This window comes from Peromyscus californicus, unplaced genomic scaffold, assembly GCF_007827085.1.
Source record: "Peromyscus californicus insignis strain IS unplaced genomic scaffold, ASM782708v3 Scaffold_10__1_contigs__length_136768540, whole genome shotgun sequence".
Taxonomy (NCBI): Eukaryota; Metazoa; Chordata; class Mammalia; order Rodentia; family Cricetidae; genus Peromyscus; species Peromyscus californicus.
This window is the reverse complement of record NW_026294391.1, coordinates 12,007,680-12,035,443: the sequence shown is the minus strand read 5'-3', so window position 1 is coordinate 12,035,443 and position 27,764 is coordinate 12,007,680. Positions and strand designations below refer to the sequence as shown.

Genomic DNA, 27,764 nt, shown 5'->3' with positions numbered 1-27,764 from the left:
TGGGTCCCTCAGGGAGACTTGGATTCTATCAGGACAGATAGTCTGCAACTATATGCATCCACGGAGTCAGCGAGCTTCACTGACAGCTGTTAATCGGCTGACCTGTGACTTAGTCATTCTTCCTCTCGTCATGTTGTCAGACAACCCGGTAGTCAGTCTCTGTATCCCACTAACCATACTACCTGTGGGGGATCAGTCAGAACCCTCACTATCATGTGATTCAGCCAAGGTAGACAACCAGCCACCAGAAATAGCTGCCTGGCAGGAAGCTACAGACTTGGTCAGCCAGCCTGAAATTGCCAAGGTTAGCTCTGTTGTTAGAGCACCAAAATTGATTTACTCATCACTAGAAAAGACCAGTAACTCAAGGACAGGTTGGGACCAAAGAAGACGATTGATTTGGAAAGTCAACAAACACGAGAGGAGACTGTCACCAACAAAGACCATCTTGTTCAGGGTCTGCAGGTATAAGGCAAACAAGGGATCTGAGGAAACTATCTAGTTTGAGGAGTGCTGGGATGGTCATAAATTCCACAGTGGCCTGCTTTTCTGAAATGTAAGCTGTTGTCTGAAGGTCATTGGATGTTCCAGAGTCCGTAAATCTAGAGAAAAGTTACTGATTAGCAAGTTTGCTGACTCATTTCTTTAAGTCAGGAAGTTGCTTAACCTTGCAATCTAAGATACTGAATAGGGCAGGGAGCACACAGCAACTCTGGCCAGAGAATACTTGGAGCGATTAAGCAGCTCCACGCAGGAGTTAGCTATAGCAGAGCTGGTGGGAGACTAGGAATGAATTGTTTGCCTTCCTGAGCTTCCAAATTAGGACTTTTTTTGGTTTTTGTTTTTGTTTGTTTGTTTGGTTTTTTTGTTTTTTGAGACAGGGTTTCTCTGTGTAGCCTTGGCTGTCCTGGAACTCGCTCTAGACCAGGCTGGCCTTAAACTCACAGAGAGATCCAAGTGCATCTACCTTCAAAGTGCTGGGATTAAAGGCAGGGATTTTTTCTTAATTAAATCATTTTGAGTGTGAAGACCCACTTTTTGTTTTGTTTTGTTTTTTGTTTTGTTTTTCGAGACAGGGTTTCTCTGTGTAGCTTTTCGCCTTTCCTGGAACTCACTTGGTAGCCCAGGCTGGCCTCGAACTCACAAAGATCCACCTGCCTCTGCCTCCCGAGTGCTGGGATTAAAGGCGTGCGCCACCACTGCCTGGCTTATGAAGACCCATTTTTAATCCAGATCTTTTGAAGTGGGAAGATCCACCTTGAATGTGGGCCACACCTTCTGCTGGCAGCCTGTAGGAAAGGCATGGGAGAAGGAAGCTTGCTGTCTTTGCCTGCTTGCCCTCACTCTCTCTGGCAAGCCCATTCCTTTCCTGGCACTAGAGCCTACCTCTTCAGGATCCCGGCATGTAATAGAGACCAGCTGAGACATCCAGCCTCCGGGACAGAACAACTACTGGCTTCTTGGACATTCTCTTGGTAGACAGCCATTGTTGGACTTGCAGGAGCACAGCAGCCTGTAAGCCATTCTAATAAATCCCATATATTATTTTATTCTATAAGTTCTGTTCCTCTAGAGAACCCTGACTAATGCACATTTTGTACCAGAAGTGGTTCTAAAGCAACAGAAGTCTAAGGATGACTCCTTTAAGTATCTGATCTGGAATAGGCTTTCCAATTGGCCAACCCCTACAGTTACTGAAGCCTCTCCCAGAAGCTCCGAGAGAGTACTGAGAGTCCATGGTGTCAACTGTTTTACAAACTTAGGGAAACAATTTATTTGATTATCCTGTTTCAACGGTTGTGAGAGACAATGGATTTGGTGACTCTGGATATAAAACTTTTGACAATTGATGAGAAAAAAAAACTAATGAAAATAATGATGCTGGTTGGTTGCTCCTACCCTCTCTGGATAAATTGACAATGGAAAAAAATGCACTTCCAGCATCTCAGAATCCGGAAGGACAACAAAGAAGTCAGTGATAAAATCAACTGACCAGCTCCAGATGCGCGGAAACAGTCTAAAGGTTTCTAAGTGTGCCCTGGAAGAGGATCTTCTCTCCAGCAGCCAGAGTTCAAGTTGCAGAAAATCAAACCAAAGCCCTCAGTATAAGGTTGTTTGAATTACAGTGAAAATTCAAGCCCCAGTCTTGGAGGGTGTCGGCAATTAAAGTAAGGGCATTAATTGGTAAAGTATGGGACCCTGCAACTTGAGATGGGGGTGTGTGGGAGGACCCAACTGAAGCTGAGAACTCGGAACCCTCAGATTCTCAGGGTTTATCTCACCTGAGGAAGTAGTCTCTCCACCCTCAGAAGATGATGTACCCACACCCCCTGAAATAGTGCCTTTTCTGAATTTGACTGAGGAAATTAATCCCGAGTTGTCTGCTAAACTAACAGTGACCTTCTCTGAAGGAGACACCAGTCAAGACAATACTGCTGTCCCTTAGGCCTCATGACCTAAAACCAGACTCAAGGCAAAGCGGCTCCTAGAGGAGGTGGAAAATGTAGACTTTGAGGAGGTGTGCTACACTACTAAAGAGCTTAATATGTTTGCTCATTCATTCAAGCAGAAGTCTGGGAATATGTGTGAGAATGGATTGGTGTGGGATAATGGTGGCAGGAATATGAAACTGGATCAGGCTGAGTTTATTGATAAGGGCCCACTGAGTGGAGATTCTAGATCTAACATTGAGACTCACTCAGTTAAAAGGTGTCAAAAGTTTGTTTCAATTTTTGGTCAAGAAGTGCCAGTCGGTGGTGGCACACGCCTTTAATCCCAGCACTCAGGAGGCAGAGGCAGGAGGATCTCTGTGAGTTTGAGGCCAGCCTTGGCTACAGAGTGAGTTCCAGGACAGGTTCCAAAGCTACACAGAGAAACCCTGTCTCAAAAAACAAACAAACAAACAAACAAAAAACAATTTGACCAAGAAGCATTTGTTATAAACTGTCCTACTGAAAAGGAGTTGGAGATGCCTGACATCCCTTGGCTTAGTGTTGATGAAGGGATTTCAAGGCTCAGGGAAATTGCAGTGTTAGAGTGGGCACACTGTGTGAAACCTAATCCTCCTCATTGGGAAGGCCCAGAAGACACGCCCTTCACTAACCCTACGTGACACAAAATGGTGAGAGGGGCACCAGCACATTTGACGACACATTCCTTTTCCTTGTGTCGGCCATTAAATCTGGAGACTCTGCTGCTCAGTTGGATGGATCTTGCTGGTAAATTCATTCCTTCACTGGCATAATGGGTATTGTCTTAGCTAGGGTTTCTATTGCTACAATGAAACACTGTGAGCAAAAAGAAAGTTACAAAGGAAAGGGTTTTTTGGCTTACACTTCCTTATCACTGTTCATCACTAAATGAGTAAGAATAGGATCTCAAGCAGGGCAGGAACCTGGAGGCAGGACCTGAAGCCGAGGCCATGGAGGGGTGCTGCTTACTGGCTTGCTCCCCATGACTTGCTCAGCCTGCTTTCTTATAGAACCCAGGACCACCAGCCCAGGAGTGGCACCACCCACAAATGGGCTGGGCCCTTCCATATTGATCACTAATTAAGAAAATGCCTTATAGATTTACCTACAGCCCAATCTTATGGAGGTATTTTTCTCAATTGAGGTTCCCTCTTCTCAGATATACTTTAGCTTGTATCAAGTTGATGTAAAACTATCCAGCACCGGTATTCTGTCTGCCTGTTAGTCCAGCTATGAGTTGGCTAGTATAAGGTTCCATCAACCCCTGCTTGCTGTGAGTGGGAAGTCAACAGCATTAATTCCTACCATATAATCATCTCCATTTATTTCTAGAATAGTACATTGGTCCTCCTCAGTCTCCCAAGCAGACAGGACTTTCCTACTCCCAGGAGTCCACTAGATCAGTCTAACTCATGCAAATGGTTTGTGATGTGACCCCCGAGTATCTAGATGCTGAGAGGGGAAGAGGTTCTATGCATGGTGGGCAGCAACCCTTGGCCGAACACAGTCAGGTGTGGTGGCACATGCCTTTAATTCCAGCACTCAGAAGGTAGAGGAAAGCAGATCTCTGTGAGTTCAAGGCCAGCCTGATCTACAGAGTGAATTCCAGAACAGCCAGGCTACATAGAATAATTCTATCTCCGAAAACCAAAAAATAAATAATAAGGTAAGTACAGTGAAATCTAGATTTTAGAGCCTGATCACGTGGCTTCAATTCCTGGCTCCAGCGTTTAGTGAAGGCCTTCACACATCACTGAATTGTGTTACTTTGGGCAGGTTCTTCATCTGATGAAAAACTTGGGCATGGTCATCTCCTGCTCATCTGGAAAAGGGATGTTTCCAGTATTCTAACTACTCTTTTAGGAGAACTCAAAAGAAGGATCATCTGGGAGCTACAGAGATGGCTCAAAGGTTAAGAGCATTGGCTGCTCTTCCAGAGGACCTTGGTTCAATTCCTAGCACCCCCATGGCAGCTTACAACTATCTATAACTCCAGTTCCAGGGGATCAAGCCCCCTCACACAGACCTACATGTAGACAAAACCCCCAATGCACATAAAAATAAAAATAAAAAAATTATTTTTTTAAAAAAAGGGTCGTCTGCAGTAGCACCTGCAACTGTTTTTGTTCATTCTGCACTAACGAAGCACCTACTGTGTACATTGTCTTGCCCAGTGATGGCACCAATGCAAAGTTTTATCCATTGCAAGGCACGTAGGTCAGACCTACTTTAATGTAAACCTCATATCGGAATGTAATGTATGTACAGAAGGGTTGATATGGAACACAGTGTAATGAGTTTCCACATGGGAACATACAGGTAGAAACAATGCAAATTGAGGCAGAGGCAAGCGGATCTCTGTGAGTTCGAGGCCAGCCTGGTCTACAGAGCAAGATCCAGGAAAGGCGCAAAGCTACACAGAGAAACCCTGTCTCAAAAAACCAAAAACAAACAAACAAACAAAAGAAACTGAGGATAGCAGGGGGTGGAGGGTGGCACATGCCTTTAGTCCCAGCACTCAGGAGGCAGAGGCAGATGGATCTTTGAGTTTGAGGCCAGCCTGGTCTACAGAGAGAGTTTCAGGACAACCAGGGCACTTACACAGAGAAACCCTGTCTCAATAAACCAACCAACCAAAAACCCCAAAAACCCCTGAGGATACTGATGCCCAGAGATCAAACAACTTGCTTGTTCAATTTATCTTTTCTTCTTTTTCTCTTCTTATGTTTCTCTTTCTCTGTGCTGAGATCAAACTCAGGGCTCATGTACACTAGATAAGTACTGGACCACTGAGCTACTAGCTGCTAGATCAATTCTTTTTTTTTTTAGGGGAGAGCGCGAACGCAGTCCCCCACTACCACAAATTATGCAGTCGAGTTTCCCGCATTTGGGGAAATCGCAGGGGTCAGCACATCCGGAGTGCAATGGATAAGCCTCGCCCTGGGAAAACCACCTTCGTGTAGATCAATTCTTTTACCCCAGCTGGGCCTGCTCAAGTTAGGTTCCCTGGGCTTTGAGTGGTTTCTTCATAGGGGTCCCAAAACACTAGATTTTTTTTTTTTTTGGTTTTTCGAGACAGGGTTTCTCTGTGTAGCTTTGTGCCTTTCCTGGAACTCACTTGTTAGCCCAGGCTGGCCTCGAACTCATAGAGATCCGCCTAGCTCTGCCTCCCGAGAGCTGGGATTAAAGGCGTGCGCCACCACCGCCCAGCCAAAACACTAGGTTTCTAAGGTTTGTGTGGATGGCTGAGACGGGGCATAGGTGATACTTACAGGCTCTTTCTAACCCCACTGCCCATCTGCCTAGCCCAGAACCTGCCCAGGGTGGGGATGAAGAAACATTAAAGAATTTAGGGAACCCTCAGATTGGCTCCTTCTCTAGCTAGGGGGAGATTTTTCCCTTCCCCAGCAAGTTTCCCATGCATAGCCACGCCCAGCTTCCTCCATTACTACTTCCACTGTGTTTGTGTCCTCCATCTCCCAATCCTCCCTTACCCCATCTTCCATCCACTCCATTCTTTTACTCATCTTGCAGATTGAAAACACCTGCCATCTCTGGACGCCTCCTCCCCATAAAATTCTTTTACTCCAGGCGGTGGTGGCGCATGCCTTTAATCCCAGCACTCAGGAGGCAGAGCCAGGCCGATCTCTGTGAGTTCGAGGCCAGCCTGGGCTACAGGGTGAGTTCCAGGAAAGGTCAAAGCTACAGAGAAACCCTGTCTCGAAAAAAAAATTCTTTTACTTGGAGTAGAAAAATAGACTATGAGGGGCTAGCGCTATAGTTCAGGAGTAGAGTACTTGGCTAGCATGTATGGAGTCCTGTGTTTAATCTCCAGCACCACACAAGAACAAAATGACTCTGAGCAAGTCCCTTGACCTTTCTAGACTTGTTTTTCCTCGGCATTATCTTCTTGTCTTCTCCTCTCTTCCTCCTCAGATAGGTAACAAAGATCTTGAATCTACCAGATTTCAAAAATGGGAAGGGGCACGGACTTCATTTCTAGGTTTTAATATGCAATAGTTTCTAATTGCTCTCTTGGAAATAAGGAGAGTTCTGGATTACATTTTATTTTTCTCTCTGGAAAAAAAGTCCCTGAAGTGGGAGACAGTGGGATCTCAGTTGGTAACGTGTAATACTGCTATTGTCGATATGTACATAGGCTAGGAAGCAGGCTGGGTGAGGCATCTTGCTTGGAGTCTAGAAAATTCGAGCTCCATGTGTTCTGACAACTGGACAGAGCTGAGAGGGTGGTCCTGTCAGAATCAGAATCCTGTGTGTGTATGTGTGTGTGTGTGTGTGTGTGTGTGTGTGAGAGAGAGAGAGAGAGAGAGAGAGAGAGACAGACAGAGAGACACAGAGAGAGACACAGAGACACCGAGACAGAGACAAAGACTGCTCATTGTGTGCTTCAACTCACATTGTATCCACCTAAAAAATAATTAAGCTAAGCATGGTGGCACAGATCTATAAGCTCAGCACTTGGGAGCTGGAGGAGGGAGGATCACGTGTTCAAGGCCAGGTTGACTAACAAGCCCAAGAATCTCAAGACCACTGCATGAAACCCTGTCTCAAAACAACAAAACCGGAGATAGAGGGGGTGGGGGGGATTAAGTGTGTAAATAAAGGACTTTCCTACTGCTTATCCACAGTCACCCTCATGGCAAGCCTTAGGACTTTGGCATGGACTGCTCCCTGCCTGGAATGCCCTTTCCCCTACATTCCCCCTGATCTACCCTTGTCTTCTTTCAGATCCAGCACACCTGCTGCTTCCAGCAAACTGGACGACCCAGCTTGCTCCTTTGGAATGCTGTCTGTTATCAATGACTCAGCAACTCCACAGCACTGACCATGACTGAGAAATAGCTTTCTTGTTCCTTGTCTCTCATCTATCTCCTGGCCCCTGTAGTAATGTCTGGCAGTTATTGTTCGTTTCAAGACAAAAAGCAGGAAATCAATTCAGGCTAGCGGCCGGGGAGCTGACTCTGACTGTATAGTGCTACCATATAAATGTGAGGATCTGACTTTGATCCAAGCACTCGTGTGAAAAGCCAGGCTCATAATTCCTCGTCTAGAGGTGGGACCCTGGGAGATCACTCCCTTCCACGATAGCATGTCTATTGGTATTGTGTAGGCAGCTAAAGAATATTGTTGAGCTATCCTGAATGTAGCTTCACTGTCGTTTCTAAGAGACATGGTAACAATAAGAAAGAAAAGAAGCCATGGATTGTAAGCACATGGAATGACTTGGACAGAAGGAAGGGAAGAGGGAAATGATGACACTGTATTTTAACTTAAAAATACATTTAAAAAAATAAATACTGCCGGGAGGTGGTGGCGCACACCTTTAATCCCAGCACTTGGGAGGCAGAGGCAGGCCGATCTTTGTGAGTTCGAGGCCAGCCTGGTCTACAGAGCAAGATCCATGAATGGTGCAAAGTTACACAGAGAAACCCTGTCTCAAAAAACCAAAAATAAAAATAAATAAATAATACTTAAATAAAAAATTGTGTTCTGTGGTCACATGTATCCCAGTGCTAGGGAAGGGAAGGGGGCAGGAGAGTCCCCGAGGCTTGCTAATCAACCAGTCTAGCTGAACCAATAAGCTTCCGGGTTCAGTGGGAGACCCTGTCTCAAAAAGAAAGGTTGATAATGAAGCTGGAGAGATAGCTCAGCAGATAAAAGTGCATACTGATGTTGAAAAGGCCTTTAACCTGGTTCCCAGCACACGCGTCATTGGGTAGCTCACAACCGCCCCTAAACCATAGCTTCCAGAGAAATCCAAAGCATCTAGGCTCCATGGGCACCTGTACAAACAAGCATGGGAGCACCCATAAATGTAATTGTAATTTAAAAACCAATCTAGGCCGGGCGGGTGGTGGTGGCAGCGGCGGCGGACGCCTTTATTCCCAGCACTCTGGAGGCAGAGGCAGGCGGATCTCTGTGAGTTCGAGGCCAGCCTGGGCTACAGAGTGAGATCCAGGAAAGGCTCCAAAGCTACACAGAGAAACCCTATCTCGAAAAACCAAAAAAAAAAAAAAAAATCTAGCCAGGCATGGTGGCACTTGGGAGATAGAGGCAGACAGATCTCTCGTGAGTTCAGCCCAGTGTGGTCTACATGGCACGTTCCAGGGCAACAAGGGCTACATGGAGAGACTCTTGTCTCAAACAACGACAACAAAACAAAAGAAAAATCTTACAAAACTAAGAGCAATTGAGAGAGGTATCCAGTGTCAACCTCTCACCTACACATACCCTCTCCCCACCCCCGCCCACCCGCCTCTCTCTCTCTCTCTCTCTCTCTCTCTCTCTCTCTCTCTCTCTCTCTCACACACACACACACACACACACACACACACACACACACACAGCACACACACATGCATATACACACCATAAAAGAAAGAAACAACATATACGCTGAAGCCAGATATGGTGGCACATGTCTGGAGCCCCAGCACTTAGAAGGCTGAGGCAGGAGGATTGCTTAAGCCAAAGAGTTTGAGGACAACCTAGGAAACATACTGAGACTGTCTTAGCTCTTTTCCCCAAAATAATAACACATTTTAAAGCCTGTTTTAAACATCAGGGAATGGGAAGGGAAAAAAAAAGAAATACAGACTAAGTGACTGAAAGCTTAAAGGAATAAATGAATATACACACGAAAGGCTAAATAATATGAGATCAGCGTACAAAAGGAACTGTGGGGGATAGAAGCCCAAATCACACATTTAGGATTCAAACAAACGCACACATGGAGACACAAAGACGTAGCTTTCTTTTTAATCCCTGAGTAATAAGAACTGAACTTTTTGTTTAAGATTGGATGCTGAGCTTAGAGTGGGTTGAAGTTCAACCACAACTCAATTTCGAAGCTAATAGTGGAGGGGGATCTGGATGGCAGGGTGACAGTGTCTGGCCTGCAGGAAGGAACACGCTTTAGTCATCCCACTCATCATCCTCTTCATCTTCACCGGTCTGACTCTCCCCTTCATCTGGAGGAAGAAAGGTTCAGAGTATGACTCAGGATAAGAAAGTAGGTTCAATGGCCCGGAAAACGCTCCTATGGCCTAGGAGGTAAAGACTCAGGCCCGGGAGACCAAAGTTTTCTGCTAGAGGCACCACCTTGGGCAAAATAGGGATTTGGGTAAGGGGTGTTCTAGCTGGAGTTCCAGTCCATGCAGTATTTTTAAAAAAATGTTGGGCTGGCTGTGGTGGCACAGGCTTTTAATTCTAGTACTCAGGAGGCAGAGGCAGGTGGATCTCTGTGAGTTCGAGTCCAGTCTGGTCTATAGAGCAAGTTCCAGGATGACAGGGCTATATAACAGTGAGACCCTGTCTTAAAAACAACAACAACAACAAAATGTTAATAGAGCTGCACATAGCAATGCATGCATTATAACTTCAGCACTTGGGAGGTTTAAGCAGGAGAATCATGAATTTGAGACCAGGCTAGCTTAGGCATTGTGAGTTCTGGGCTAGCCTGGGTTACATAGTCAGACCCTGTCTTAAAAAAATAAAAATGATGCTGGGTGGTGGTGGCACACGCTTTTAATCACAGCACTCAGGAGGCAGAGCCAGGTGGATCTCTGTGAGTTCGAGGCCAGCCTGGTCTACAGAGCGAGTTCCAGGACAGGCTCCAAAGCTACACAGAGAAACCCTGTCTCGAAAAATAACAAACAAACAAACAAACAAAAAGAAAAAAAGAAGCACTGGGTTTGAGTGCCAGCACCACATCAACTTGGAGTGGTGGTGCTGTTATTCTGGCCCTAGGGAGGTGGAGGCAGGAAGATCGGAAGCTACAGGCGACCTTGCCACAAACAACAACCATCACATGTTGTTAGTCTGGATATTCGTGATAACTCCTGTGTTACTTAATATGGCAGGTTTAAACATTAGCAAAAGTGGGGTAATTTATTATTGTTCCTTAGTCAATTAATGCTAATATTGTTGATTCAGAATGAAGTTAATGAGAATATTGTCAAATGATGAGATTTGTTAAAATATTATTACATAATGGATTCACATTAGTCTTGTGAACATACTCAGATTAACATTAATATTATTATCAAGTTGCAGTTAATGGCATTATTGTTAACTTGTTCTCAACCTATTGGAAATAGGCCAAGATTAGTATCACCCTCACATACTGGGTTAACGACAGGATAGTTGGCACATTCAGTTCTTAACATAATTGTAGAAAGGCTAGGATAGTGCCCAACAGCACATATAGAGCATATGGAATGGTACAGAGAAGATTAGCATGGCCTCTGTATAATGATGGTACGAAAATTCATGAAGAGGTCCATATTTTCGCACAAAAAGGCTAGGTTATGATATTATCACACAATGAGTTGATGTGATTCTGTGAATTATTGGACTTAATATTATTGCCAAAAAAGAGTTTTAAAGTATGTCTTTAATTTGTGTGTGGGCCCATGTACAAGTAAGTATAGAGGTCAGAATAACTTGCAGGAATTGGTTCTCTACTTCTACCACATGAATGCTGGATGTTGGTTTGAACTCGGGTCAACAGGCTTGGCAGCAGGTGCTTTCCCCTCCAGCCCCCTGTGTTTTTGTTTTCTGAAACAGGCTCTATGTAGCCCTAGCTAGCCTGGAACTCTATGTAGACCAGGCTGGCCTCAAACTCACAGAGATTCACCTGCCTCTGCTTCCCAAGTGCTGAGCCACCAGCCCAGCAAAGATGGAGTTCTTATTTTTTTTTTAAAGTTTATTATTTTATGTATGAGTGTTTGCCTGCATGTATGTTGGTGCCTCAAGTGTGTGCCTGGCGCCTGTGGAGGCCAGAGGAGGCTGTTGGGTCCCTTGGAACTATAGTTAGAGATAGATGTGAGCTGCCATCTGGGTGCTGGGAGTTGACCCATGTGCCCTGGAAGAGCAATCAGGGCTCTTAACCAAAGATGGAGTTCTTTACAGTAGTATCCTCACATAGTGAGTTGCTGGTGTTGTCTAACGGTTTTCTATGAGCTGGAGATTGAAACATTCCATCTGGCATGAAAGCTCCTTAAGCCAGAAGATAAACAATTCCAAATAGCTTCAAGGAGTCCCTGAAACTGACCAGATTCCCCAGGCCCCTTCCTCTCACAATCAGCAATAAAGACTGCTGGGAGTCACTCTGGGGCAAGCCATCCTCAAAGAGGACTCTGAGACCAGACCAGCTGCCTGGAAGAAGCAGAAACCAGCTGAGCTGCCTGGAAGAGGTTTTAGCCCAACTGAGTTATCTGGAAAAGACACTCCCAACTTGTTGTCTCCAGGCTCCCAGCTTTTGTGAGCTGTCCCCCATGCTGGGGTGGGCTTTGATCATATTGCTGTCTTTGAGTTGTTTCTGTTCCTGTAAGTCACCCTTCCCCCATGTTCCAGTAAGTAACCTCAATAAAAGTCATTGATTGACCACGTTGACTTTGGTGGTATCTGTACTTGGGTCTGCCATGGGCTCCCTATCCAGGGTAAGTAGATGTTGTGTCTCCCCAGGAAAAACCTTGTCATACAACTAGTGTTAATATCACAGTAATATCACAGAACATATGTAGTTAATGTTCATATTGTGGACATCCCCCAGCATATGTTAATGTTATTGTCAAAGAAACACTTAAGGGGCTGGGGATTTAGCTCAGTGGTAGAGCACTTGCCTAGCAAGCGCAAGGCCCTAGGTTCAGTCCTCAGCTCCAGAAAAAAAAATACACTTAATTGTATTACTGTTGCCTGGTGACTCGAGGTTAACATTGCTGAGGACCGCACCAGCCCCACCCTGGCTTTCAAAATTCATGTTAACACTGGAATTCAAGAGCCTCCTTCCTCAACTTTTCCAGCACTGGGGACTCCAGGCATACACCACCACATGGGCCTCTGATGTCACCATTATGAGTGACACCTGGGGCTGTTTTCCGGCCAGTTCTAGCTGGCCCCGGGAGTCAGGTCACAGTTCTGGCAGGGTGGGCTCACCTGAGGAATGGATGACTCTACTCCTCTTCTGCATCACATGCATCAGGGCACCCACTAGGCCCTCTGACCTCTGAGACGGTGGCTGCTGTACTGAGTTCTCCGTAGCTCCAGGGGTCTGCACCAAGAGATTGGGGCACAGAAGGCTCAGGACTTTGAGGAGAGCATTCCTCCTGCCCTTTCTCCCTTTCTTCTCTCACACACTCCAATCCCTTTCAAGGGCCCACACCAATCCCCAACTTATCACTGGACCCCCAAAGCCTGTCACGATCATCAGTCTCAACCATGACCCCCAATTATCATCTGTCCTGCCGATCTTTACCTTGTTTAGCTGAATTCCCTGCCGGATTTGATCCAAAAGTGCGCCCCGGCCTCCACCAGGTGCGGGCGCCCCCGCAGACACCAGAGTAGGAGGGAGGGGGGGAGGGGCTGGCCCACTCCCAGTGCTGGGTGGAGGTGGGGGTGGGGGTGGGGGTGGGGGCGGCACTGGTGGTCCCCCAGCTCCAGGGAGTGGAGGAGGTGGTGGTCCAGATCGTCCGGTGGCTGGAGGGGGTGGTGGTGGAGGGCCCCCTCGGCCTGGGGGTGGGGGCCCCCGGGGTGTTGGTGGGGGTGGGGCACCCCCCACAGGTACAGGGGGCAGTGGACCACAACGACCCTTATTACTCCCCACAATAGGAGGTCGCAGGGGCTGGCCCCCTCCTCCTCCACCTCCTCTTTCTCCTCCCCCTCCTCCTCCTCGGCATGGCGGCGGTGGTGGAGGGAGTGGATCTGTACAGGGGGAAATAACACAAGTCTGATCATTTTTTACTCGTTTTCTGAGCTTCATTTTTTCTTTTTCTTTTTGGCTTTTCGAGACAGAGTTTCTCTGTATAGCTCTGGCTGTCCTGGCACTCACTCTGTAGCCCAGGCTGGCCTCAAACTCGAGAGATCCGCCTGCCTCTGCCTCCCGAGGGCTGGGATTCAAGGGGTGCGCCACCCCTGTGCCGGGTTTTATTTTTTCTTATTCGTAAACTAGGTACCCCAACTGATAGATTATTGATTCTTTTCCATGAAAAACTGAGTGGCTCGAGGGCATTTCTAGGGTAACAACCCCCAGGACAGAGAAAAGGGAGCTCACCCTGGCGCCTCATCTCCTGCCGTACGGCCTCTAGCCCACCCTGGTCCTCAATGAAGTCATAGATAAGCTTGGAGGTCTCTGCGTCAGTGAGCTGGGCCTCGCTGATTCCTGCCCTGGAGAACAGGCTCCGCAGATCCGGGTCAAGATTGTTCACCTGCCCAGGGCAGAGCAAGGTTTCAAGAATAAAGCGAATTAGGAAGGGGCACAGATTATCACCAAAGCCATCAGAAAGAGGGATCTGAGAAGGCTGTGAGAAGGTCTGGGTCTGGGAGTGGGGTCTGAGCCTTGGTCTACAAGAGAGTATGTGGAAGTTGAGTCCAGGGTTCTTTGAGCTACTCACGTCAAATCCATTCTGGGGATCCCAGCCCACGTGACTGACATGTCTAGGGAACAGAAGTGGGTATCAGTGAAGCCCCAGGGTCTTCCCTCACCTGGCAAAGTTCTCTTGCCCTCACCTTCCCAGAGGGGCTCTGAGGGGCCAGAACAAGTGAGCAAATGTGAGCAGGAGTTGGCAAAATGAGAAAGGTCCGCAGTTTGTGACGCCAGTTTGTTTCCTTGGTCCTCTTTTCCCCATCCACACATGATCCAGTGCCTACCTTGGGTCACATTCATCCGTCAGACCATTGATTTGCCCATGCTCTGTCCCTCCACCCATGGGCTCACATACCTGTTTACGAATTTGCCCACCAATTTCTCTTTCCTTCGTCTACTTGTCTACCCTTCCTCCCTTCTGCCCTTCCCGCCTCCTCTTTCCCCTCCCCGACTTTCTTTCTTGGCTGAGTGGTTTTTTTGAGACAGGCTCTCATGTAACCTAGGTTGGCTTCTGACTTTCTAAGTAGTTGAAGCTGGCTTTTACCCCTTGACCTTAATGCCTCTATCTCAAAAGTGCTGGGATTACAGGAGTGCTCTACCACACTTGGCAATCCATTTGCATTTTTACATTTTACTTCACACTTGTATTCCCTTATAAACTATCCATTCATCCATCTGACAGTCTCTTTATCCCTCTCCACTTTGTGAACCAATCAACCTGCAGAGCAATATCCTGCCTATATGCTCAACCACCTGCCCACTTACCACCGACTCATCTATCCCTCCAATCAATCACCTACCCATTCATCCTTCAACCCACTAGTTAATTAATTCATCCATTCATCTACTCATGCACCCATCTGCCCCTCCTTCCATTTGCTCAGCTGTCCACCTCTTCTTTTTTTTTTCCTTTCCACCCCCTACCCCCAACCCCCCAGAGCTGAGGCCCGAACCCAGGGCCTTGGCTTGCTAGGCAAGCGCTCTACCACTGAGCTAAATCCCCAACCCCTGTCCACCTCTTCATAGGCTTTCCCACCCACTGGGATCTTGGGGCTCACAGAGGGAGAAGTTCTCACTTGAATCCACTTGGTGCGCCAATATCAGCTTTACTGATCTTCTTCTTGCCTGAGCGTTTCTTATCAACTGGGCCAGGGCCTGGTGCAGGGAGCCCACGGTATCGGGAGCTTGTGATGTCAGGGTTTTGAATGTCGACTGTCACAAGTCCTAGAGATAGTGGACTACCTGATGGGCCTACAGAGAAAAGAACGTGAATGATCAACTCACCTACTAGCCAAAGCACAGGGGCAAGAAATAGAAAGACTACAGAAGAAGTAGTGTAGCCAGGCGGTGGTGGCACACGCCTTTAATCCCAGCACTTGAGAAGCAGAGCCTGGCGGATCTCTGTGAGTTTGAGGCCAGCCTGGTCTATAGATCCCAAAACTTTGACAGGCACCAAAACTACACGGAGAAACCCTGTCTCAAAAAAAAAAAAAAAAGAAGTGTATATTTGATGGTCATGGAGGAATGGATGACAGGGGTGTAGGCAAGGCCTATGGAGAGGCGGATGGATCCCAAAAGCCATTCAGTCACTGATTTATGTATGCTTATCATTCAAATACTGGCTCTTCATTCTCTGGCTGATCAGCTAAATGGCTTATTAAGTTATTCATTCATTTGATCACTTAATTTTCAATGGGTAGAATATTATGTCATTTTAATCTATTTTTTTTTTTTGAGACAGAGTTTCTTTGTGTAGCTTTGGAGCCTTTTCTGGATCTCACTCTGTAGCCCAGGCTGGCCTCGAACTCACAGAGATCTGCCTGCCTCTGCCTCCCGAGTGCTGGGATTAAAGGTGTGTGCCACCACTGCCTTAATCTCATTTTTGTGATTTAATTTTTGTGTGTGTGGGTATAGGATATGTGTGTGTATGTGCATGCATGCATAACACATTTGTGGAGGTCAGAGGACAATGTTGTGGAGGTGGTTCTCTCCTTCTACCTTTTTGTGGATTCTGGGCTTAGAACTCAGCTCACCAGCTCTCATTTATTTCTTTTTTCACTATTCATCCATTTACATACCCATTCATCAATTCACTGAACCATCCATTCATTACCCACTTACCCAAATACCCACTCACTATTTATTTATAACATCTCATCACTTTATCTTCCAATTTAGTTATCTATCTGCCTCCAGTCCATCACTGTGCTCATCTATCCACTCATCCACCCATCATCCACCTAGCCATCCAGCCACCTCTTTACCAACTTTTGCATTCACCCAACTACTTCGTTCATCTACTAACTTCCCATCATCTCTCCAGAGACACGAGAATCACCACTCACCCCCATGGTCTCCACCTGGATGTGGGGGCAGAGGTGGGAGCCCTCCTCCTCTTCTCTCTGGGAAAATGGAGTAAGTTACGATCTGCCACAGTCTTGCCACAGGGTTCTGGGTTAGTTCCTTACAACCTCTGCTTGAACTAGAGGACTCACCTTCACTGGCTGCTGCTGCTGCTGCTGCTGCTGGTGGTGGTGGTGGTAGCTGTCGTCTTTCTGTGGTTGAATAGTTGGACTTTTCTAGCCTCACAGCCATGGACTCACTTCTGTCTAACCTCTCTCCCCAACTCCCACCAAGGCCTCCTTACCTCCACTTTGCCTCTGATTCCTTTTTTGTATCTTCTCCTGCACCAAGGACCGGAAGGCCTGGGCTTCACTCTCGTCCGCAAAGTTCAGTCCTACCTGGCAGTCCTATATATGCCTTGGGGTCAGCAAACTGACACTCCCCATGACCCAGACGTTCTCATCGCCCCCCCCCCCCAACCTCAACGGCAGCCCAAGGCCGGGCTGGTCACTTACATCTCCAGCAAAGGTGTGGAAGAAGGGGGTGGGAGTGAAGTAAAGCAGCTGTGAATACAACTCCTGTTCCCAGAGCAGCCGACCAGCCTAGAGAGGGGCAGGGTGGGGGACATGCTGGGACCCAGGCACCCAGGGTGGCAGACCTTTGTTTTCTAATCAGGGACTATGGTGTCCAGATTTGGTGTCCTAGAGTCTTATTTTGAGATCTTCAGCTCAATATCAGAGTCCGGGGTCTAGGTGTCTGGTATGGAGCATTGGAGTAGAGGCTCAGAAGCAGTCACTGATGTGAGAGATTTAGGTCTGAGATTTGAGGCCTATTTGTAGGAGTTGAGGGCTCAACATTGTGAATTTAAGATTCTAGGTCTACGAATATTCAACATGTTGGATTTAGAACAGATATTGAAGCAGAGGCTCAGGTAGAAATATGGTGCTTCGGGGAGCTTGTGGAGCAGATCGGGATCTTGACATGAACCTTCTGAGGTCAGTCACCTCAGACTCAGAATGAGAAAACACATGTTGGGATTTGTATGGTTTTTGTCTCTGGAGCTCTGATATGAACAAGGGCTTGGGGCTATGGCCAAAAACTGGTTTTGTAGGTTGGAAACTAGCTTTCCTATCCAGTGGGGCATGGGGTCACCTGAAGACCATAAAGGCGAATGAAGTAGGACTTCTGAGGGTTATCCTTCACGAAGCACACAGCCCCACAGTGTTCCATGGTCCAGTGCTCAGCTCCAGGGGGCAGCGCCAGGTACAGCTGAACAACTGCAGTGGCCAGTGTCTAGGATGGGAGAGCAGGGGTCAGTGGAGTCTGTTCATGGGTAACCCGGCCTGGTCCGTGCTTGCCTGAGGCTGTCATGAGCTTGGGGGAAAAGAGCTGTACCCAGCAGGGAGGTGAGTAGATAGCAAGATAGTCCTGGGAGCCACCAACTCTGGGAAGTGAATCCTGGGAGAGGAGATGGGGGAAAGGGAAAAGATGGGAAGAAGAAGGAGCAGGGAAGTCTGGGTAAGAGTAGGAGGCAGAAGGGGAAGAAGAGGTAGAGAGGAAGAGGAGGACAGGGAGGGAGACCGAGAGGATCAGGAGATCCCCAACTCACCGAGCATTTTCGGCCAAGCAGCTCAAAGAGTCGCTGGTTCTCATGGTCCTGGAGGAGGTTGGAAGGAATGTTCTGCTGAGCTGCTGGGCCCCCTCGGCCCCCAGGCCTGCCTCCTACAGGGCCACCACTCATGGTGCCTTCTGCCCTAGTCCTCTTCGGCCAAGCTCTGGGTGCAGGGTAAGAAGAGGAACTTCCGCAGTGAGCAAGGGAACAGGAAGTGCAATAAACCACAAGGGAAGCAAGTCCTCCAGGGGCCCCCAGAGGGCTTGTCCTCCTCTCTAGGGCTGGCTTGGGCCGTTCTCCATTTGCCTGGCTGGAACCATGTTTGTAAGGAGCTCAGGGCTTCTTCCCTCTGTGCCTGCTTCTCTGTGGGGCCATTTCCTTCTGACAGGCTCGGCTCGGCCTTGCTCTAGTTGTTACTGAGAGCTAGGCCATCCATTGGAAGCACTTCTGCAGGGCTGGCTGCACAGAGCGTAGTCCCAAGGCTGTGGAGCCTCCTTCCTCCCCAAAGCACCAGGTTGGCCTGGCTGGGTGGAGTCCAAGGCTCTAGGTGCTGAAGAATCACTACATTACAGCTTTCCCTTTTAATGGCACAGGGAAGCCCTCTCCAGCCTTGAACATTGCCAACAACATACAAGCCCAGGACTCACTTCCTCATCCTTTACCCTTGCCTCCTATAGCTCCCTAATTACTCTCTTCTTATCAACCTCATTCTGGAAGGAAGGACTTCACAGTATGAACAAATACTAAAAGAACATCTCGATTGATTTTTATTATGTTGGGACTTTTTGAAAGTATGTAGCCTTTGAAGACTTGATTTTCTCCACTTTCGGTGATGAGGATTGGATACAGGACCTTGTACATGCTAAGCACATGCTGTACCATTGAGCTGTGCCCTCATACCCTCTAATTCCATTGCCATTGGATGAGGCAGGCCAGTTAGGAGGGTCTCAGGTGTAGGGCAGCAGGCTGGGATGCTGAGCAGGCCTCAGGTGTGGGTAAAAACTGAATTGGAGAGCCTCAGGCCTGCCTGGAAATCTCTTGGCTCTATATGCCTGCAGGTTCAAGGCCTCAGCTCCTGAAGTCCGGCTCCAAATGCCTTCTGAGAAGGCTCCTCCAACTTCCTCCAACCTCTCAGTTCTTCTCCAAATAGCTTATGGTGCCCACAAAACACAGAACTGTTGACACCTCCAGGCCCGAAGCCCCTTACAACCTGCTTTTATGTTCTTTCATTCGGGAGTGGGAGTGATAGAGTCTCAGTCTAGGATGACCTTGAACCTGCTATGTAACTGAGGGTGACATTCAACTTCTGAGCCTCCTGTCCTTCACCTCCCATGTACTGGGATTACAGATGCCACCATACCTGGCTGCTCCAACATAATGATGAGGGCAAGTTCATATTTGGGTTTATTTATTTATTTATCTATCTATCTATTTATTTATTTATTTATTTTGGTTTTTCGAGACAGGGTTTCTCTATGTAGCTTTGCGCCTGTCCTGGAACTCACTCTGTAGCCCAGGCTGGCCTGGAACTCACAGAGATTCGCCTGGCTCTGCCTCCCGATTTAAAAAGCCATTGTAGTATGTTGGGTGTGGTGGTGCACTGCTTTTTAACACCAGAACTTGGGAGGCAGAGGCAGGAAGACCACTTTGAGTTTGAGGACAACTTGGTCTACATAGGGAAATCCAGAATAGGCAGAGCTACAGAGTGAGACCCTTTCTTAAAAAAAAAGAAAGACATTGCAAGCTGGGAGTGGCTCAGTGTATTAGAGACTCCTTTCCACTCCCAGAATTGTGTGCATTCCCAGTATTGTGTGTGTGTGTGTGTGTGTGTGTGTGTGTGTGTGTGTGTGTGTGTACATTTCAATTAATCGAATTTTTTCTACAAGAAATGTTTTATAGACTACCTTCTGACTTTCCATGTAGCTGAGGTTGGCCTTTGAACTTCTGATTCCAAAGCTCCTACTGATGGTTAAGCAGCATAATCCTTACACCTACTTCCCAAGTGCTGAGATTACAAGCGAGTGCCACCGTGTTTTATGTAGTGGTGATAATCAAACCCAGAGCCTCCTGTGCCAAGCAAGCATTCTAATTTTTTTTTTTTTTTTTTTTTTTTTTGGTTTTTCGAGACAGGGTTTCTCTGTGTAGCTTTGCGCCTTTCCTGGAACTCACTTGGTAGTCCAGGCTGGCCTCGAACTCACAGAGATCCGCCTGGCTCTGCCTCCCGAGTGCTGGCATTCTAATTTTTCAAGACAGGGTTTCTCTGTAGCTTTGGAGCCTGTCCTGGAACTCGCTCTGCAGACCAGGCTGGCCTCAAACTCAAAGATCCATCTGCCTCTGCCTCCAGAGTGCTAGGATCAAAGGATCCCACACCTGGCTGCCACACCTGGCTTCTTTCTTTATGTCCCTCCTCTCCTCCCAGCCCTCCTCCCACCCTGGAATCCACTCCTCTGTTTGTGTTTAGGAAAGAGCAGGTCTTAATAGTACACATTGCATTTCTCTATTAAACATATTTCTAGAAACAGGCACAAACTAGACATTCAAGAAGTATGTTTGCTGGACATGATGGCACACACATGTAATCCAAAAATTTGGAAAAGAGAAGTAGGAGGATCAGGGGTTCAAGGCCAGCCACAACTACATATTGAATTAAAGGCTGGCCTGGGCTACATAAACCCTGTCTCAAAAAGAAAATGTGTTGAAGGAATAAATGGGAGGATTAATAATGTTTAATCTGATGAAGTGTGTTAGGTCTCAAAGAAACTTGTCCCAGGTTTTGTTTTGTTTTCTGGAGCCTTTAAAAAGCACAATGTGTGTTAACTCACTCAATATTCACAGGCAACCTCTTGGGGAAGGCACAATTGTCATGCAAATTTTCCTGAAGGGGAGAGTGCCTCACAAACTGCCTAAGGTTACAAAGTTTGGGAGGGGTGGGCTGAGGCCAGCTTGGTGAGAAAGGGTTTCTAAACTCTAAGGAACCGCTCACGTGCCAAGATACAATTGTCCTTCTGGGCTTGAGAGATTACTCAGTAGCTAGAGCACAGGCTGCTCTTCAGATAGCATACACCTGGCCACTCACAAGCTTCTGTAACTCCAGCTCTAGGGGATCCAGTGCCCCATTCTGGCCTTCATGAACGCTAGGTACACACACAGTGCATAGGCAAAGCACTTACCCCATGCAAATGAAATCAATTCTGATCCTCCTGGTTTCCTTCTCCATCTTCTTCTTACCTCTGTAGTAAGAAGCCCCAAGAGCTGCCCCCTTTACATCACATCAGGTTAAACCTCTATGCTTCTGCCAGTGGGTACTTTTTACATTGACAGCTGATAGTTGTGTTTCTGTCGGTGTGTGTTGGCACAAGCCTTTAATTGGGAGGCAGAGGCAAGAAGATCTCTGTGAGTTCAAGGCCAGGCTGGTCTACATAGTAAATTTCAGGCCAATTTAGGGCTATACAGTGAAGCCCTGTCTAAAATAAAAAAATTAAAAATAAAACAGAAAAATAACCATGATTGTGTTTCTGTTTTTAATTTATAAGCAGCAGATAGAATGAAAATTTATACTTTTTCTCTAAAAAGACGAAACAAAAACAACTCCCCCCCACCCCCCGCCCAAAAAAAAAAAAAAACCCTAAATCATGTTATTTTCAGTCCCCAACAGAATGAGCTCTCTGGAGTATAACGATTTATTAAGTATTTTAATATCATTTAGCATACTGTCCACATTATTAAGTTCTTCCACTGACTCGCACCAATACTTCAAAACTGCTTTATTTTAATCTCTGGTCCCTGCTGACTGTTGTTCTACACAGGCTGTCAGAACTGGAGGAGAAGGTGCCCTCAAGGGTGAGTTGCTCTCCTGGGCCTCAGACAAATTAAAAAAAAACAGAAACCTTAATCCAACTTTGCTGGTTGTTCTGGACTGGGCAACAGGTCTAAGGCAAATCCATGGCAGCTGAAAGCAGACCTTCTAAAAATCAGTTCTTAGTAATACAGGGAACACCAGAAACCCCCAAGAACTGGATACACCACCTGGTGCTCCAGCATTACCTCCCTCTCCCAGCCCCCAGGGCCTCCAGGTGGAGAACTGCTTCCTGTTTTGATTTTGCTGGGGTTTTCTGTTTGGTTTGGTTTTGGTTTTGGTTTTTGGTTTTTCATCTCTGTGTAGCTTTGGTTGTCCTGGAACTCTCTCTGTAGCCCAGGCTGGCCTTGAACTCACAGAGATCCGCCTGCCTCTGCCTCCCCAGTGCTGGGATTAAAGGCGTGCGCCACCACCGCCCGGCTTTGTTTTTGTTTTTTGTAATGGACTCTTAATACTGTATGGCTCGGGCTGGCCTTAAACTCACAATGTCCTTCTGCCTCAGCCTCCCAATTGTTGGGATGACAGATGTGTGCCACCATGCCCAGCTTGTTTCCTGTTTATAGTAATAGGTTGCACTTAGTTTCTTTTACAATTGGCCTTCCATAGCTGTGAATTTAACCAATCAAGGATTTAAAATATGTGAAAAATACACAAAGTAAATGAAAACCACACACACATACACACACACACACACACACACACACACACACACACACACACACACATACACACGCCTCTGCTTTCATGTTAAATATGGTATGAATGAGAATTCCTAGAAAGAAGCTGTCTCCAGAGACCGTTTGACTGGATAAAAGCACAGTGATGTGAACAGGTTGGAATATTACCTTGCTGTGGGCTGGTTTTAGCTCCTGGAGCAGCCATTCCTTGCCCATCTGTGTCAGAACTCACATCCTGCGATTAAAAGAATCTACTGACATAGCAGACCGCTGGTTTCCACCCACCTAAAAGCAGGGAATGCCACCAGATAGCATCTTGGGCCTACAGAAAAGCTCTCCTGCCTTGCTGTACTTGCCTCTCTGATGTACCCACCAATGTATTTCAAAGTTGTCTTGATTTATGACTGTCTGTTCTATAAAACTATAAAATTTGATGAAACTGCTTTCACATTGGAACATGGACGTTGGGGTTGCCTAAATCTGTGTTCCCAAGCCATAGTCACTCAAAATGGCTCCAGAACAAACTATCTCTTATTCTCTTTAAGATGAGACCTGTGGATTTTCCCAGTGATAATGGGCAGATATTTTATTGACATTGCTCCAAAAGAAAAATAACACTGTAGCAACTATTTACATTGTATCAGGCATCATAGGCAATCTACAAAGGATTTGAAGTACACTGCAGGATATGAGAAAGGTATATGGAAATGCTATACCATTTTATGTAAAAAGAGACCAACATTTGAGGAGCTGGGTATGTGCTGGAGCAGAGGCATGGAACTAAACCACTAACAAATACCAAGGGAGGAGTCAAGAATGGTGGTACACACATGTAATCCTAGCATTCAAGAGGCACCTTGATCTATGTAGTGAGTTTCAGACCAGCCAAGGCTACATAGTGAGACTTTGTGACAAGAGAAAAAAAATAAAAAAAACAAAGAATGATTGTATTTGGAAAGTTGTTGCCTAACAGGTCCTGATTGCTATGCCTCAAGCCCTGAGTAGGTATGGCAATCAGACATGGGGTATCTTTCACACTCTGGTTCCCACCACATGGCTGAGTCCATATTGGAGAACCAGACCTGGGGAGAGGCCAACTATTGTTTCTTAAGAATCAGCTGAGGCTGAGATGGCAACATTTACTACTGAGATGTTGCCTGAGGTCACGAGGAACTTCGGTGTTTCAGAAGCCCTGAGTCCTGGTGGGCTGTGAAAAGAAAAGCATTGACTCAGGACCCCCCAAGACCAAGTTCTCAGCACAAAGGAGATTTATCTGCCCCAGAGGGACAAAGGGCAGGGGATAAGAGACAAAGACAAGAGATAGAGGACAAGGGAGAAGGGGAAGGGAACAAGAGAAAGGGGGCAGGGATGATTGTCCCAGAGGGACAAAGGACTGCCTCTGGATAGACAGGAGACAGATGTGGCCCATGGGAAAATGGTGGTTTATAAAGGGAAAAGGGAAAACCCGTGTTAGGATGAGGTGTTTAATTTTAATTGGGCGTGTTAATTAGGTGAGCCAAAGGGGGCTTTGATTGCTGGACGTCAATACTTTGATAGCTGGACCTTGGTAGTCAGCCTCAGGAGAACAAAGTGGCCAAATAAGGGAATAGACCTTGGTGGCTAGCTTTAGGAATGTAATCTTAGGGTTTTTAACAAGGCAGAGGGAATGGGAGAGAAGGGCAAGGCCTGTCAGAACCCTGTTTGCCACACCCAGGCTGGCTACAGTCCCTTTAGGGTGAGTGGGGACTGAAAACATCTGTAGAGATAAGAATGACTTGGTGCTGGGCTGAGGATGGAACGTTGTGGTAGAGGGATTGCTTAGGGTTTCAGGGGCCTTAAAGTCCATTTTGAGCAACACACACACACCTCGATAGTTTAGTGAGCTAGAAGCAAAATTTGGGGCCGTCCAACCTGGTTATAGGTTGGGCTCTGGCTCATGTCATTAGTATTCTTTCTGGTGAGCTCTGAGTACTTCAGATTCCTCTTCTACAGGAAAGAAAATAATAGTAGCTAAGGTCATTGGGATGAATGTAATGTGATGAAGATGAGGGCAAAGTCTGGCAGGTTATAATTATTTTTAAAATAATAATTATATTATTATATAATTATAAATCATCATCATCATTATTTAAGGCAGTCTTATGTAGCCCGTACTGGCTTCAAACTTGCTATGTAATTGAGGATGGCTACCATCTCCTGAGTGTTGAGATCACAAGTATGCGTCAGTCACCAAGCCTGGGTGGGTTATTATTTTTTGTTATTTTTATGAAATATCTGAGCAATGTTCAGTATTCTCCCAAGCCCCTCCCCACCCTCGTCAGTCAGCCCTGTAATGCTCAGCAGGTTAGCAGGAAGATCTCCTTGAGTTTTAGCTCAATCTGGCCAACACAGTATGTTTGAAGCCAGCATGGACAATATGTGGTGTGCGATCCTGTCTCAAAAATAAAAACCAGGTCGCCCCACTAAGTTTTCCCTCGCAAATCTCCGTAGTCTCAGGACTGTATCCACCCTAAGAATTTGTGCTAGGGAAGGATCCACGCCCAAGCCTGTGACGCCAGCGCGGGCCAAACCACTGCGTGTGAACCGAGGGGCGCCCACGCCTCCGCCTCGGCGCCGGAACCGCGGCAGCCCGGCCGGAACCACATGGGTGTCGGGCGTGGGGGGAACTCGGGAGCGGAGCCGCCGCCCCGGGCCCGCGCCTCTGCGCACGGCGGCCATCTTGGGACGTCCCACTTGTCGATGGTGGGGAAAGAGCGAAGCGGCGTCTGGCCCGCAAACGGCCCCCGGTCCGCTCGCCCCGAGACCCCGTCCTGACCTGCCGCCTGCCCCTCGCCGCTGGCGGATGGCAGTTCCGAGTCGGCGGGACGCCTCTATCCCGCCCGCCACGTCCTCCCGCTTTCCTCCCACCCCTCCAATCCTTCCATTTGGAACCTGCCCCCAGGGCACTCGCGCAGGCCATTGGCTGAGGGGCCGCCCTGGTGGGCGCTGATTGGTCCCCGGCCGCATCCGGGGTCTGCGGCTTTCCGAGCCTGCGGGGCTCTGGGAAATAACGTAGCTCCGCCCCCAACCCTGCACCAGGTTCCCGGAACTGCTTCTAGGCATGCGCAGTGGTTGTAGGCCCCATCCCACCCCACCCCCACCCCCGCCTAGGCCTCATGCTGAAGCCGAGTTTTAAGGACCTTGAGTCGTGGGTTCAAATACCACCTCGGTGTGTAAAATTGCTCGCACGTAAAAGGTCAGCACAGGGTACTAGTTTACTGTCAGAGGTTAGTGAGATCCCACACCAGGGCTTAGAGCTTCAGTGATGACTGTTTGAGTTCATTCCCTAAAGCTTTGGTCTCTAAACCTGTTAGGGCAGGCAAATTCACAGAAAGCCTCGGCCAAACAAGTCAATTTATTTATTTATTTATTTATTTATTTTTTTTGGTTTTTCGAGACAGGGTTTCTCTGTGTAGCTTTGCGCCTTTCCTGGAACTCACTTGGTAGTCCAGGCTGGCCTCGAACTCACAGAGATCCGCCTGGCTCTGCCTCCCGAGTGCTGGGATTAAAGGTGTGCGCCACCACCGCCCGGCTTTTTTTTTTTTTTTTTGGTTTTTCGAGACAGGGTTTCTCTGTGTAGCTTTGCGCCTTTCCTGGATCTCACTCTGTAGACCAGGCTGGCCTCGAACTCACAGAGATCCGCCTGGCTCTGCCTCCCGAGTGCTGGGATTAAAGGCGTGCGCCACCACCGCCCGGCACAAGTCAATTTATTAAGAAACAAACAAACAAACAAAAACAAGCACTGGGCCAGTTTCACAGTGGATAACGGGCCAGATTATAGATTTGACTCCTGGCTGCCTTGATATGTGCAGATTATTTTTAGCCGGGCGGTGGTGGCACACGCCTTTAATCCCAGCACAGGGCAGCCAGGGATACACAAAGAAACCCTGTCTCAAAAAAAGAAAAAAAAAAACCCAAACAGGGAACCGAAATATATCTCCATCTTTGCAGGCAGAAAGATGAACCAAGTTGAAGGAATATCCAGATCAAATCAGCTGGAAAAACAGAGGACCATCCAGAAGTTGTGCAAGCTTTGTATGGTATTCCTCTGACGGACAAATATGTGTCTACAGTACACGCACGCACGCACGCGCACACACACACACACACACACACACACACACACACACACACACACACACACACACACACACACAAGGCCTGTTTGTGTAGAACATGGAACCATGTCCAGGATCCTCAGGAGAAGAATCCTAATACTGTGGAATGATTTGGGAAGTAAACCGTGGACCCTTAACAGCCAAATGTCACCATAACAGTTGTATCAACTATGAAGAGACTGCCTGGATTAAAGGTGTATCTTCCCTCTTCAGTGGTTGATGCTTGCCTCGCATGTGTAAAGCCCTGGGAACACACACACACAGGGAGAGGAGAGAGAGAGAGAGAGAGAAAGAGAGAGAGAGAGAGAGAGAGAGAGAGAGAGAGAGAGAGAGAGAGAGAGAGAGTGTTGGGTTTATGTGTGTCTTTTATTTCTAAGATGTAGCCTTTGTTTTTCAGTTCTAACAGGGCAGGCATGGGAATTAAGCTCACAGGGACACAGACACTTTTCCTGGAGGTGTGCCTCTCTGTGTGAACAGTGTTTGTGTAGTGAAGTCATGGGCCTATGAGGGCTTGTGATTATTTGACTCTACCTGTGCTAGCACAGGGGGCTTCTGACTTTGGCACCCATCAGAGTCCCTTGCGGGGCACTGTCCATCCACATATTGTCTATTTAGAAGGCAGAAGCTGGAGTCTGGGAAGCTGTGTCAGTAAAAAACTTCCCCCAAAATGCAGATGCAGTCTGCTTGAGGACCCCACTTTGAGGACCACTGGCCTACTGTCTGGGGTCATCAAATAGCAGTGGACACGTGGAAGTTGGAAGGCGTGGAGGCCCTGGACCTTGGGGCTGGGTGGCCCTGATGCCTTCTTGCAGGCCTTGCGGTCCCAGTATTTGTGGTCTTCTGCACTGAGACTAGCTTCCTTAATCAATCTGCCCACCTGATCACAGGGACACCTACTGGGTTCTAACAAAGGACAATGCAGCTCTACAAAAGACGCCCTAGGAGGCTCTGCAGCCAGGATCTGTAATGATTTCAAATGGAAAGGAACAAAGCTGCTATCCTCCGGAGCTGCCCTCCTACTGGCAGGCAGCCTGTCTCCCATCCCCCCCACGCCCCCACCCCCAGCCTGCCTGCTTTCCTGGCATTTTTTTCAGACCCGGAGGGTGGGAAAAGAGAACATCAATTTGAGGAGGGGGGTGAAGGCTTGCAAAGCGTTTCCAGTTTCTAGGGCAACACTGCCACCAAGAGTAATCCTTGAGGCATATCAAGCCGTGAGGTCAAACAAGAAGAAGCTGCAAAACTGCGGGGCAGTGTGCTGTCAG

The 27,764-nt window shown here is 47.5% G+C and overlaps 1 protein-coding gene and 2 non-coding genes across 3 annotated transcripts; 1 reads left to right on the top strand and 2 right to left on the bottom strand.

Moving 5' to 3' along the window:
• Nucleotides 1-5,297: 5,297 nt before the first annotated feature.
• On the bottom strand, nt 5,298-5,465 carry LOC128118324 (U1 spliceosomal RNA). Its single transcript, XR_008221151.1, has one exon. It is a non-coding gene; the product is annotated as a U1 spliceosomal RNA (small nuclear RNA).
• Nucleotides 5,466-9,235: 3,770 nt separating this feature from the next.
• Was (WASP actin nucleation promoting factor) lies at nt 9,236-18,051 on the bottom strand. The gene is made up of 12 exons (XM_052744353.1): nt 17,810-18,051; nt 17,353-17,493; nt 16,716-16,802; nt 16,505-16,607; nt 16,353-16,412; nt 16,203-16,259; nt 14,934-15,108; nt 13,886-13,928; nt 13,546-13,699; nt 12,751-13,196; nt 12,432-12,546; nt 9,236-9,463 (listed from the first exon to the last, which is right to left on the bottom strand). Exons 1-12 carry the CDS (start codon nt 17,939-17,941, stop codon nt 9,408-9,410), a joined length of 1,569 nt encoding a protein of 522 aa, XP_052600313.1. The 5' UTR covers nt 17,942-18,051; the 3' UTR covers nt 9,236-9,407.
• LOC128117906 (U6 spliceosomal RNA) lies at nt 10,682-10,783 on the top strand. The gene has a single exon (XR_008220943.1). It is a non-coding gene; the product is annotated as a U6 spliceosomal RNA (small nuclear RNA).
• Nucleotides 18,052-27,764: the final 9,713 nt, after the last annotated feature.

Coding starts and splice junctions, on each gene's coding strand:
- Was (XM_052744353.1), bottom strand. CDS start 17,941: ATGAGTGGTGGCCCTGTAGGAGGCAGGCCTGGGGGCCGAGGGGGCCCA. Junction 16,803..17,352: donor TTCGCCTTTATGGTCTTCAG/GTGACCCCATGC, acceptor GCCCCTCTCTAG/GCTGGTCGGCTGCTCTGGGA. Junction 16,260..16,352: donor AGCAGCAGCAGCCAGTGAAG/GTGAGTCCTCTA, acceptor CCATTTTCCCAG/AGAGAAGAGGAGGAGGGCTC.